The sequence below is a fragment of the Carassius carassius genome, chromosome 2 (genome assembly GCF_963082965.1).
Source record: "Carassius carassius chromosome 2, fCarCar2.1, whole genome shotgun sequence".
In the NCBI taxonomy this organism is placed as follows: Eukaryota; Metazoa; Chordata; class Actinopteri; order Cypriniformes; family Cyprinidae; genus Carassius; species Carassius carassius.
In genome coordinates this window covers 17,694,681-17,709,327 of record NC_081756.1, presented here as the reverse complement: position 1 = coordinate 17,709,327, position 14,647 = coordinate 17,694,681, and the positions used below count along the sequence as shown (strand labels likewise).

At 37.5% G+C, this 14,647-nt stretch overlaps 1 protein-coding gene across 1 annotated transcript in view; it reads left to right on the top strand.

The window, feature by feature from the left end:
- The first annotated feature begins 371 nt into the window (after positions 1 to 371).
- The window catches only part of LOC132105017 (nuclear receptor ROR-alpha B-like), a 41,150-nt gene continuing 26,874 nt past the window's right edge, over positions 372 to 14,647 (top strand). Inside the window, exon 1 of the mRNA XM_059510417.1 lies at positions 372 to 715. Within this exon, the coding sequence (XP_059366400.1) occupies positions 556 to 715 (160 nt within the window). The 5' untranslated portion in view covers positions 372 to 555. The remainder of the gene's footprint in view (positions 716 to 14,647) is intronic.

The following is a 14,647-nucleotide window of genomic DNA, read 5'->3' as shown; positions in this document are numbered from 1 at the left end:
ACGGTAAAAATTCACAACTCACCGACTCATTGAGCCCTTTAAGTATGTTTAGTTGCAGTAAACGTTAACAAATGAAGAAGATTTTAAATACGATATAGTTTAATTATTTATTTTAATGAATAACAATTAGCATTTTTACTTTTACTAGGAAGAGATGTAAAAAAAATTAATGTTATTGTGGTTCATTTTAGATGCAAATTACATTTAGGTTCTAAATTAGGCTACATTTACATTAGTATTAACTGATTCATGGTTGCAACAAACACAATTATGAAGCAAGCAACTATTTAACACTCATGTAAATAAATCTTAAGCGAAATGTCCCCCTTATGGCTTCGCTGGAATGTTTGGAGCATGTCAGTGTATGTTTTGTGTGACTGTGACCGTGTCTCGCGCTCAACAGCGCTGTCTGTGGACAGAAGGGCCACACCCGCTCCCATGAACACTAACAGATCTGTCACACGCTAAAGTGCAATCCGCACCAAAAGACGATGTAAAACGAATCCGAGTTGTTCAACAAAGCTTTCCCTTTGTAATAGTAACTGAAGCCCGCAGATGAACATGGAGTCTCCGCCAGAGTCCGTCTCGTCGCCGCGCAAGGGCGCTTCTGAAGCGGACGCTTCGGTGGAGGACAGCCCGGTGAAACTGGACAGCAAAGCTGAAACCGACAAACCAGCACCAGTTCGGCGGCAGAGTTGCTCGAGTACCAACAAGGGTAAGGCTTGAAGAAAAAGAACCGAATCTTGCTTGTGAATTATTTTCCATCTTAATCAAGTTGACGGAGATCAAATCTAGAACTAATTTGATCTAGAACTAACGTTAGCTGTTTCATACTTGCGCTGAATTTACAATTGATTAAATAGATTAAACATCATGTTATTTTACCTATATATGGAGGCCTGGTGGAAGTCAAGTTAGCATATTAACTGATGATATACACATTTGTCGGCGAGCCCAAACATTCAGGGCTACTTGCTATCTGTCATTTCTTAATTAAGTAGTTAATGAAGAAGTGCTGTTGTTTTTCACGACTGTCACAGCTTTATTTTCTGCTCTCATTGTGTTTGTAGTCGATAGACAGCGCTGTGGCCAACGTGTCCGTGTTTCAGCACTACTACACAGAATCTCTTATTTGTGGATGTAAGTCAAAGAAATGTCTGTGTCATTCGGTAGACGATCATAATTGACACAGTCAAAGCAGATTTCGGGTCCGCTTGGCTTTTGGCAGTCATGTCTGCGGCTGTGTCTCAAAACCTAGTCTGTCTATCAATGCAGCATTCTTGGGCATCATATGCAACCATGTAGCCTTCATATGCAGTCTAAATAGGCAGCTTATTCGGTATTGAGACCCGTGTGTCTGGCAGGCGTGCTGTGCTTGCGCGCGCGCTGTTATGTAACAGGTTAAGTCACACACACAAGGAGAGGAAATGAAGGGGTATTTTCACGTCTTTACCGCTCGTGTAAACAATTTGGGATTTATGTCATACTTCGGTTTTTAAAGCACGCCATATTTTCCCTGTTTTTGACACAGTTGCACAGTTTTCTCTTCGCGGACACACTGTCTAGTGTAGTGTCCCTGTTACATAACCAGAGGACGGAGCCATGTAGGCTACGGTTATGGATCCGGCTGCTCGGGGAGTTTCAGTTAGACTCGTTAGACTCGGGAAAAGAGTTAGGATACTCCTAACCCGCGAACTTATATTCTCATATTCTCCTGCTTAGTTAAGATAACTGTCCCTGAGGATTGGCCAAATGAGTCGCTCAGTATTAAAGACTAATTTCAAGGTGCGCAGGAGAATGTATTTATTTATTTATTATTTTACACTGGCTGAGATTTACAACATAGTTTACTTAAAAAAAAAGATCCCCATGAATCCATTTCTCCTTGGTAAATTCAAAAAAAACTTTTCGCTGTCTTTGACCCATGTGAGTTAAATAGGCTATTTGCGATTTTATGTGAGGGTGTTAGTATGAAACATGAAGACCAATAAAGTCAGCATGGAATTAATATTCACCCTAAAGTCATCTGGCTGAACTTGTGAATGATTCATCCATGAATGTGTTTCATTTGTAAGGTTTTTTTCTTCTTCTCAAGCTCGCATTCACATCTGCCTCCATCCAATCAACAAATGATGGATCAGACTAGTCTCCACCCTAATTTTTTTTTCTTTTTTTAATAATTTATTTTACTTGGATGTACATCACAATACGGAAGAAAATATGTCACATCTCAACTTTAAAATGATTCTTATATTATTCCTCACACCAAGGCCCAAACAATGGAAATTCTGTCCTCATTTACTCATTCTTATGTTGTTTCTAAACCTGAATCACTTTCTTCAGCATTTGTCAAAATATCTTATTTTGTGTTTGACATTTTTGGGTGAACTATCGCTTTAATGTAGTCTTCTTCCGCTTCAGCAGCTGAGACTCTTCCTCTCAGCAGTCTCTAAAAGCTCCATATTTTACACAAGTGCAGGGACTACCTACCCAAACTGATGTGAGTTACATAACTCTGTTTCCGCAAATTATTCACCTCAGTGGAGGTGGTGGGCTTCAGGGTGGACAAGTTGCTACACACTAGCACTCTGCTAAAAATGTGCAAGGCCATCGCAGAGCATCTAATGTCCACTTGAAGCTATTGTGCAGTGGGCCTCAAAATTGATCCTGATTGAGCCGACTTGTGGGATGTTTTTCAACTTTGTGGGTTGACGCGACCCCACTAATGCGATGTTTATTTAGTAAACAGCTATACAAAAAAATCGGATTTGAGAAAAAATTGTAATTGAGCACTTAGGCTCGCAGTGTGAACGTAGCCTATGAAACATACTCTCAGAAAGAGAGCAGACACCCAAGCCTAGGGTTTTGTACTGTAACAGAGGGTTTTTGCAGTGGTGACAGGCATAATTGGCTACAGGTGCGCCCCATCTAATGCTGCTGGGCAAAGTACTTTACACACCCTCCAAATCACAGTTGCAAAATGGCCATTGCATGATGTTTGGTGAGAGTAGGTGTATGCATCAAAGTGAGAGTTATGTAGGATCTTCACTTCACTTCACTCACTCTAGGCTAATAGAATATTGCTACCAGGCCTGACGGTAACCTGAGATTTGCTGGGGATTTAGACAAGTTCAAAAGTACAGAACACTGACGTGATTGTAAATGTGGTTGTTGAGGAGCTGTTGATATGAAGGCAAGGTCTCAGGTAGATACTAATCACTAACTGCTGCTTTTAGGTAGAGTAGAAGCGTGTTGTCCATCTGGTGGAATATTTGATTGCGTGATACACTCTGATCATGGGCGCCGTATAGGGGGGAAAAGTTAGGACAATTCCGAGGGCCCCTGGCTGACAGGGGGCCCAACAAATAGGTAAAAACTAATTAAAAATTTGTATTATATTATACACTATATAAACCATCATCGAGTATATTTCAAATAATAATAAAATGAATGATGTATTTGATTTTACTTATTTTGGCAATAAAAGTTATATCACCATTGACCAAAAAATAAAACATCCATATTGATACCCCCCTGTATCTGCATGAAATGGTTTGGTCCTGCCTTAGCGCACTCATCAGTGACGGTGTTTAGTTAAGCCTGGTTCACACGGGACGATTTTAAAATTGTCGGCCGATTTTCCAAACCTGAGAGACCCCACACACGGCGATAAAAAATCACGGGTCTTACAGTTGTGGTCATACAGCGTGTGGTGTGCAGCCACACGGCAAAATCAACACATCACACACGAACCGATTCGACTCCCGAGCATTCCCAGGTCAGACGGGAAATCTCGCAAAATCCCTCGAGATCAAACGTGACTTCAGAGTAAACAATCATGGCGGCCGAAGAGGATGCAGTGGCCATAGTTTGTGCTTTGTTTGTAACCGAAAAAAAACCATAAGAAAAACAAGAAAAGGCGATGGTCAAAGAAGTGGAGACAAAGTCCTCCATCTCCGACATCCACCGGACGATCTGGTGCGCCAAGCCGCCGGCTGTTTTGATTCTGTTTCCCGGTACTTCCTCGTCACCTCGCTTTCTGATTGGCTACACGCTACAGTCCACAGGCTGCGTGATCGTTTGTCCTCGGGGGACACCACACACGAGAAGAAATCGGGCCAAATAAATCCAACATGTTGGATATCCCCGATTTGAGATCGGAGCGGTCCCGACGTCCTTCCGAGCAGAGGAGAGCAGTCTTAACACACCACACACGGCAGGAATATCTGATCAGATTATTTTACGATAATCGGAGCATCCTTAAGATTGTCGGAAGGTGTCAATCGGGGCTAAAATCGGCCTAATTATCCTGCCGTGTGAACCAGGCTTTAGTTGCAAACAGTCAATCAATGCACAGCGCGCTAATAAATAATAAAATGCAAACTAGCAATCTGAAACAATGGCCTCATCACCCGAAGGGGCAGGGATGAGGTGACCAGACGACCCGTTTTTCCCGGGAGTCACAAATAGTGGTCGATTAACTTAAAAATAATGAAGGTGGGGATAGGCGGAATCACTCTGATAGAAGTTCTCTCTCGCGCGCGCTCTCCATTTCAGTGTCAGTATTTAATGCATGCCTTCCGTCTGAAAAGGACAGCATTCCAAATTAAAAACCTATGTCATTAATTTTAACCAACAAAAGGCGTTAAATAAATGTATATGTTAAGTAAAACCTACAGTATCTGAAAAATGAGTTTCATTGTTGCTCCTTTTTCACTTCTGTTGAATGGATAGTTCACACAAAAATGAAAATTGTCATAATTTATTCAAGATTTTCCAAATGTATTCCTTGATTTAAAATTCTCATAAGCTTAATTGATTTGGTCTAAAGAGAGAAGAATTAATGATTATTTTAATTTGAAAACTACATATAAATTAGCTACCACTGTGTTAATGACTTAGCGTCATTCCAGGGACTCCAGGGAGGCATAAGTGCCTTTCACCCTGTTACAACTTGATGAACCACTGAAACGATTTTGGAAACATTATTTTAAGGTAAAAAAAAGTTACAGTGTTGCTTTAAGGACATTTTTATGGTGGCTAGGGCTGGGATAAACGATTGTTTTTTAAACGATTAATCTAGCGATTATTTTTTTCGATGCATCGATTAATCTAACGATTAATTTTTCGGGCCGATTCGATTTCGATTATCTCCCCATTAATTGACTACTAACAATTTATACATGTTGATTTACATATCTGAATGAAAAAAACATGAATTCCTTAACATTGCGATATATGTTTATTGCTCTTAAAATTACAAAATAAAAGACTGACTAAGAATGCATTACTTTGCAATTGTATAGAGCATAGCATTCAATAAAACCTTGAAGCCTTGAAAACACATAGCTTACTGAAACAAGCTTACTGAACACATAGGGCCTAGCTTACTGAAAAAAAGTTCTTCTTTCAGATGAAAATAAAACAACTTGATGTTTAGCATTCAATAAAAAAGTTCACCCAAAATACTTGTTTAGAGCAATTGAAAGAATACAGTAACCAATGTAAACTTTAGGGCTTTAAGCTAATACAGAGAGTGCTTTTCCAAAATAAAAATAAAAAATTTAACAGTGGGAGCCAGCAGCCTGTCATGGAGAAAAAAAATCCCCGATTGCTCCACGTGAAACTTTGGCGTTCCGCCCTTTTTCTATCGTGTCTAATGATTTTGGTTAATATTCACGAGGGGTGGGGGAAGAGAGAGAGAGAGCGCTCGTGTAGTTTGAAGACTGTGAGTGAAACTGCGCGTGAAACTTTGGTGTTTCGCCCTTTTTCTATCGTGTTTAATGATTTTGATTTTGCACAAGGGAGGGAGAGAGCAAGAAGCGCTTGTGTTGTTTGAAGACTGTGAGTGCGCGCGCAGCCGGGGCTCTCTCTCGTACGCGCTCTGTCACTGTCACTCACCGATCAAATAAGGCTTTGACACCCGCCAAAAAAAAAGATCAATGCAGAAAAACCCCTGGATTGGTTATATAACGTTGGACAGAATGTTGATCCGGCCATCGCGTATATTCAGCGCACATAAGGTAAACGTTTTGCAAACGTTTTATAGAGAAATAAAAACAGGTCGACGAATCAATGCGCATATTTTGCGTCGACGTATTTTTTGCGTCGACGTCATCGATGACCTCGACGCGTTGTCTCAGCCCTAATGGTGTCTTTTAATCTTGCATCAACTAGTGAACTGCATACTGTATGCAGATTTGCATTTACAAATCACCAGCAGTAAATATTGTACTAGCCTTTAATCATCCTTTGGGGTCAAAATGACCCCAATGGATTTTTCCTTCATTTTTTAAAAGTGTTACCTTCATCGCAGGGGCATGAAACTCGGTGACATTTCCTAAATCATCTATCTAAACATGCACAAAAAAACTGGGCTTGATTTGGTTGTTCTAAAGGTGTGTAAAAAAAAATTTACCTTTTAAGGTCTTCCACATTGAAAATGAATGGGAAAATGCAAAAAATGACTTTTTAAAATTTTGTTTGTCAAAAAAATAAAACTAAATCCATTATAAATCTGAAAATTTCTACAAATAAACCAAGATCTGGTCCTAGAGCATAAATAAAAAGTAGAACGAACTTTGTATCTCATACACACACACACACACACACACACACAAACACACACATGTATGTGACTGCAACAGAGAGCATTTTTACAGAAATTGGCAAATAAAATTAACTAAACTGGCATAAATCTAAAAATTTTTACATTTATTTCAAGGTCTGGTCCTAGAGCATAAACCCAAAGTGGAACAAACTTTCTATCTCATACACACACACACACACACACACACAAACATACGTATGCCACTGCAACAGAGAGCATTTTTATAGAAATTGGCAAATAAAATTATCTAAACTGGCATAAATCTAAAAAATTTTACATTTAATTCAAGGTCTGGTCCTAGAGCATAAACGCAAAGTGGAACAAACTTTCTATCTCATACACACACACGCACACACGCACACACACACAAACATACGTATGCCACTGCAACAGAGAGCATTTTTATAGAAATTGGCAAATAAAATTAACTAAACTGGCATAAATCTAAAAATTTTTACATTTAATTCAAGGTCTGGTCCTAGAGCATAAACCCAAAGTGGAACAAACTTTCTATCTCATACACACACACACACACACACACATACACACACACACAAACATACGTATGCCACTGCAACAGAGAGCATTTTTATAGAAATTGGCAAATAAAATTAACTAAACTGGCATAAATCTAAAAAATTTTACATTTAATTCAAGGTCTGGTCCTAGAGCATAAACCCAAAGTGGAACAAACTTTCTATCTCATACACACACACACACACACACACATACACACACACACAAACATACGTATGCCACTGCAACAGAGAGCATTTTTATAGAAATTGGCAAATAAAATTAACTAAACTGGCATAAATCTAAAAAATTTTACATTTAATTCAAGGTCTGGTCCTAGAGCATAAACCCAAAGTGGAACAAACTTTCTATCTCATACACACACACACACACACACACACACACAAACATACGTATGCCACTGCAACAGAGAGCATTTTTATAGAAATTGGCAAATAAAATTAACTAAACTGGCATAAATCTAAAAATTTTTACATTTAATTCAAGGTCTGGTCCTAGAGCATAAACCCAAAGTGGAACAAACTTTCTATCTCATACACACACACACACACACACACACACACACAAACATACGTATGCCACTGCAACAGAGAGCATTTTTATAGAAATTGGCAAATAAAATTAACTAAACTGGCATAAATCTAAAAAATTTTACATTTAATTCAAGGTCTGGTCCTAGAGCATAAACCCAAAGTGGAACAAACTTTCTATCTCATACACACACACACACACACACACACACACACACACACAAACATACGTATGCCACTGCAACAGACAGCATTTTTATAGAAATTGGCAAATAAAATTAACTAAACTGGCATAAATCTAAAAATTTTTACATTTAATTCAAGGTCTGGTCCTAGAGCATAAACCCAAAGTGGAACAAACTTTCTATCTCATACACACACACACACACACACACATACACACACACACAAACATACGTATGCCACTGCAACAGAGAGCATTTTTATAGAAATTGGCAAATAAAATCAACTAAACTGGCACAAATCTGAAAAATGTCACATATGCAACATGGAACAAGCTTGTAATATATATTCTATAATATTCTGCTTGTTCTTTCACATGTTTATTAGCCATGTGATTTATAAAAAAAGTTGTTCTGTGTACCCTTCACTCCTGTTCATTACAGTTTATTGGTGCTGTTGTTTTGTATTATATTGGTTTATTTACTTTTAAAATTCATCTTGTTCTAAAATCTCTTGTTCTAAAAAAATAAATAGTTGTTGATAAATAATTTTCTGAAATAAATAGTGTGTGATTACAATCATGTCATAGTGGTGACTTGTTTTTTTCAAATGTATGTATAATAATTTGCAAAAGCAGATAATTCAAAATATATTAGAAAACAACAACAAATTCTAACTCTGACAAAACTACAGATTTTTTTATGTATTTCAAAATGTTTAAATAAATATTCACAAAATATATATCATAAAGTTGTGAGGAGAATTTGAAGCATCAAGAAAAATTAAGTGAAAATGAATGAGTCTCTATAGCACTCTAGTGGATACATGTGGCCATTGCACTTTAATTCCTAACCCATAAGAAATAAAGTTTTTTGACTAACCTTTAGATGGCAGTATTCTATCCCTAACACATAGAGCAATGTCCAGAAACTATTTAGATTTAATTAAGATCATCATTTAAGTGATTTTTTCTTTAAAAAATCATTTTTCATGAGCCAATTTATGGCCTAGTTATGTAATTGTGCAGTAAATAGGTAAAAAACTTCAAAATTTCCACAAAAACACAGCATAAATGTATAGTTGAGAAGTAAATAAAAAAAATGATATATAGTTTTCCATATAAAAAATGTATATTTCCTTATGCAATCGCTTTTTAAAAGTTTGGGGTAAAAATGACCCCAAAGACTTTAAGTGTTGTCCTTTTTTAGGAGTGATTAAAGGCTAGTACTAGTATTGAACTACAAGCAGCAAGACAGTTGCAAGCCTTTGATTAGAGTTATGTAAAGCTTTTGATGGGACAGTTAGGTCCTAGAGATGTGGTGACAACAGCTGCACAGAGGGGGCCCAATTAGATTTTTTTGTCATGGGGCCCAAAATTCCTGGCAGCGCCCCTGCTGATGCATGGAATCTCACTTTACACTCATTTACTACAAGTCGGTAGTTTGAGGAAATTGTCCGTTTGTTATGTGTAAAGCTTCCATTTCTTTCCAAGGTTTTGTATTTTGTTTGAAATGCCAAATACAAAATCAAAGATTGAAAATGACTGAAAATGACTCTTTGTAAACCACTTATACTAAGTCAGAGAGAAACATGTAGGTAAGCTGACATTCTCAGGAAAGGTGTTTTTTTTTTTTTTTTGCTGTTTTTACCTTGTTGCTCAGTCAGATTCCAGAAGAATGGGGGGCAAGCGTTCTGGTTGAGTTTATCTGAATACTCTGCACTGTACTCTGTGTACTCCCCGCTGGGCTGTAACCGTGGTTCGAGTCCCTTCGATGGCCTCATGTTTCCCCTGCAGCATATACCAGAAAGCTGCTAGATTGTTTACATTTAGAGCAGCTTCAGCTTGCGGGTTCCTCATGAACCATTCTGGTATATATTGTGTAATAATCAGGTGATTTCTATAGTTGGAAATCAAAAAAAAGTTGAAGTTTGTGCTCCATAGGAGTGGAGCTAATTTGTCAGTGATGCTGACTAGCACAGAGGTTTTCAAAATGCGGTCCTGATTTCTAAAGACCATGTGAAGTCAAAAATCATAAAATGAACTGAAATAATTTTATTCTACTGGCAGCCCTAATATTTAACAGAATAAAAGAAATAAAATTTAATTCAAAGCATCTCTTTTCAGGTTTAAACGTGTACCACTAATAGTTTGTAGAAATAATACGTTAATATACTGAACATTTAAAAGTAAAATATGTTCCAGATAATATTTGATTCCATTTCTTTAGTACAGTCATGAAGACATAAAAGCTGCTTTTTAGCAGAAATTTGGATTTACCTTATTTTTTGAAGTTTGCATCATTGATTCTATTACTTTCCTGTTCACTACTGTAAATCTGCTTTGAAACAACCTCTGTTTTATGAAGTGCTATGGCTATAACAATAAAGGTGACATGGCATAGTTTTGACATAGCATTTTCAGATAGTTTACTTGTATTACTATGAGTTGGAGAAAGTTAAATGTGCAGAATAATAGGAAAAAAGAGACAATCACCAGTTGGTAAAGTCTAGGGCTGTAGCTATCGAATATTTTAGTAATCGAGTATTCTACCAAAAATTCCATCGATTAATCGAGTAATCGGATAAAATGTGTTTTTGCTTAAACGTGCAGTATGGAATTTTTGGCCACCAGGGGTCACTCAATCAAAACAATTACATGAGACGTACTTTGATGACGTCGGGAAAGAGCGTAGGCTCATGGGAGTTGTTGTTCATTGGAACACGCGCTCTGTCACTCCCCACATTCCTCACTCATTTTAACTGAGGCCGGCGACACACTGGATGCGTGGCGCAAGCGTCTCAGCTGCGTGGCGTGTCAGTTTTTAATTCGGTTCCCATGTTAATAGGTTAGAGCTTGCAGACTGCTGCGCGGAAAACGTGTGCATGCTAGAAATAGAACCCACGCCCATTTTTCACGCGACACGCACACGTGTTGGAAGCGTTTCCAGGCAAAATATAATAGGAAAATATGTTTATATGTAATTTTGTACACAAATACATATTAATTCATGACATTTTGATGTTTGAAAGTCTATAGGTTGACATAAATTCAGATAAAAATGTAATTTAAAAAATAAATAAATAATTATCGATTTTCAAATATTGCACCTGTCAAACATAAGTCTATTTTGCCGTCAATACTGTTGACGGTGTCCTTTATCAGTAGGCTTTATATTTATGTTCAACATGAAGTATAGATATTGTTGTCATGAAGACAAGAGCCTGGTCTGTCGGCGGTCTCCCTCTATGTCACCTACAGCAGCAGCAGCAGCGCGCCGCGCAGCCAGTGTGTCACCAGCCTTAGTATTTTGACAATCACGTATTTTCGAACTGAGAGATATATGAATTATCAGACCCCTATCAAATCAATATTCCATCTAGCTAGTAGTAATATATGTTAAAAAAAAACACGGATGCCTTTCGTTAATAATTATGATTAGGCTACGTTTATACTATGATATCGAACAAGATAGTGAACTGCATTTGAAGCTACTTTATCCAGCTAGATATAGAACACATGTAGATTTACATTATATTCTACATGAGAGCTAGTCTGTCTGCGTTTTACACAAGACATCATCGTTTCACAAAATATATGGATAGATATAACGTTAGTTAGCTGAAAGGATGCATACCTGTTTATTATAATGCAAGCATCTCTCTGTAGTTTCAGCTTGTCACGAAGCTCTCTCTATCTTGGAAATGCAACTCCAATATTTACCCGTGTCTCGTTTCTTCTTCGTCCCAAAACCTTCTCAGGTCATTTATTCAACCGTACGTTTGTGCTTCACAAAACGTGCAGGCAAAGCATAATCATGATCCATAACTAAGTTATTGATTGAGGTATAAATACGAATATAAACAATATAAATATAAAATATAATAGTCTCGACCAAGGCTAGCTACTTCTTTTTCTTCTTCGTCTTTGCTTCTGTTCACCTTTGTATTTGGCGGTTCTGCAGGAAGTTAGATAAACTAGAGGGGTCAAAGTTTATATGACGCCATAGACGGGCGACAAAACGAAATAAAGAAACGTGCCGTGTCTTCTAATTAAACTATAATTTTCTCCGGATTTTAAAGTTCGTGGAAACTGTCGGGATAAAGTAAGTACACAAAAAAAAAAATATATAACATAGATATAGTGATATCTGCTATTTTTAAAGCAGAAAAATTACATATTGTGCCTTTAATTAAAGTGCAATATTAATTATGCAAGAGAAAATAAGACTCCTGGGTCTCTTAAAATGAACAACTAAGTTTCCTTTAAATGCATAGAATGCAATGCATACATCAAAAATAAACATTTAATTATTACCCATTGTTTCTCTGTCTGTACTTGTAATGTGAACAATGACAATAAAGTTGACAGATGAATTAAGTGCATTTAAGTGCCATTAAGTTGGGGTTTTAAATAAAGCATTTTCTGAGATGCACATTAAACATTAAACACATAAAACATTAATTTAATTGTTTTAATTATTGAAAATTAACTTAACTTTTTGGTAAACAAAGGGGATTTACTATTAAAAATAAAACATGGAAGAAATGTTGTGTGATTAAACCTTAAAAAAATATGCTTGATTTTTTTTTTTTTCAGTAGTAGGCTATGTACATTCTTTAACCGGACTTTTATTTTGACGTGTTGACGTACCTTTACAGTTCTGTGTATGTGATGTGACGCTAGTTTTACTCAAATCAAACAGTCAAATGCTCATGAAGTGACTGTCAGAGCAGTTCTGGAGATGTTGTTCATGTGTTCACGTCTTATTTAGTGAGACAGCAGACGCTGAAATTACCGCGAGGGTCACGCGCGCTTCCGTGTGTTTAATAAAGGAAGACGCGCTTCTGCTCCATTAATTAACAGAGACACGCAGAACATGCAGGATTCATATTTAAATAGACTGTTCCGGCTTAATATTTACAGATATTAGTCCATATCATGATTTGGTGTAAGTGCAATGACCTATTTTTTTAATTAATTCAAAACGTAACAAATTCCTTGGCATTCCGCGTTAAACTGTAAAATCCGTTTTTATGACTGGATTCCGCGTTTTCTGCATCGCGGAAATCAAAGGGCCCTAGTTGTGGTATGCCAGCTCTATTTTACAATGGACACACGCCACGACGTTCTCTTTACGTTTTCCCTCAAATCAAAACACTGACTCCTTGCAGTATGCGATTTCAGACTCAGCGCTTGTGTCTCCTTCCGCTTTGTGGTAAACGCGTTGTCACATTAAAAAAAATCATTGCGAAAGAAGCTGACGTGAGATTTAAAATAAATTAAAAGAGGCTTCGAGGCAGAGGAATTTGCCTTGATCATTTTTGTAATCGAGTTACTCAAGGAATCGTTTCAGCCCTATTAAAGTCATCGCATTACTGCAGCTGCCATTAGAAACTCCAGTTCCCATAGAAACAGCCAGGGACCTGAGATGCACACTTGGTCTAACCAATGAGCGCATACAGTCCCAACATGAAATATACACTTTTTAATGCTATTTGAGCATAGAAACAATATTTAAGCAAAAGGTCATGTCAGAAACAAGTTTTTAAATGTGGGTTTGCTAAGCTTTATTGTTGCAATTTTGATATTTCTCCACTCAAGGAAATGGGAGGTGTTCTTGGATGCCTGAAATAGCTGCTCAGAGGTGTTGCAAATACATTTTTTACTTGGAAAAACAACCCCCAGCCCAGTTAAACAGGGCTTTCTTAAGACTTATCAATCAAACAGTTGGTCAGCTAAAGCAGCCAAGTCTCTCCGAGTGACTATTTCATCATCGCTGATGATGTTCACAACATTCTTGTGACAGAAGCTTTAGTGCTTGGGTTTAGTCGAAGCATTTCTTTAATCTGATCGGCTGTCAGTACGCACACTGGCCTTCCAAGAGAAGATGTTTTGTGTTGAATCCCATTTTCCAGTGAGCTGCTTTCCAGTCTAAACACTGCGATAATCTCTGTGCAATATATCAGAGTGTCATGTCAGGCAAGCTGGACAAAACATCTTCCTTTGTTTTGTGCAGCTGGGGGAATACACACACACACACACACACATTCCTGGATGGATGCATGATTCGTGGCATTGGCAGAAAGTTACACTTTTGTTGAATGATGTCAGAGCAGCTGGAAGACAAACCATAATCTCAAACAGCACATTGTTAATTCAGCACAGAGAAGTGAGTGAATTAAATATTCAGGGTGCATCTGGTTTTCCTTTAATGTGGCCTGTGATACCTGCACAAGGGCAGCACTTAATGGGTTTCACAGACACTTTTGTCCAAAGTGACAAAGATTACGTCCAATCCATCCCTGGGAATTGAACCCATGACCTTGCTGTTGCCAGCGCCGAGCTCTACTGTTTGAGCCACTGCAGTGCATCTAAAGACACAGCTGTAAAAGACTTTTAGTTTGTGTTCAGAATACATTTGTAGTTTAGTGCTAGTATGAGAATAATGCACAGTATATACTGTATAGCAGCCAAATCCAGCCTGTTTCACAATTTCAGTTTTAAAATCAGACTATCCATCATTTTGATGCATGTACACTTTCACCAGAGAAGTCATTGTTCTATAAAACATAGTAACACTTGATCTTTTTAAGATGACTTCTCTTTTATTTCAGTTTTAGCTGTATTTTATCTGAAATCTGCTATAGGTGGAAATATTTCTTGTGACAAAAAACAAACAAACATGAGAATCTATAGACACACTGATGTTTGATGTAGTGACTAAATATTAAAGCATTGTAATCTGTAGATAGTTTTTCATTACAAAATAATCTATCTATCTCGCAT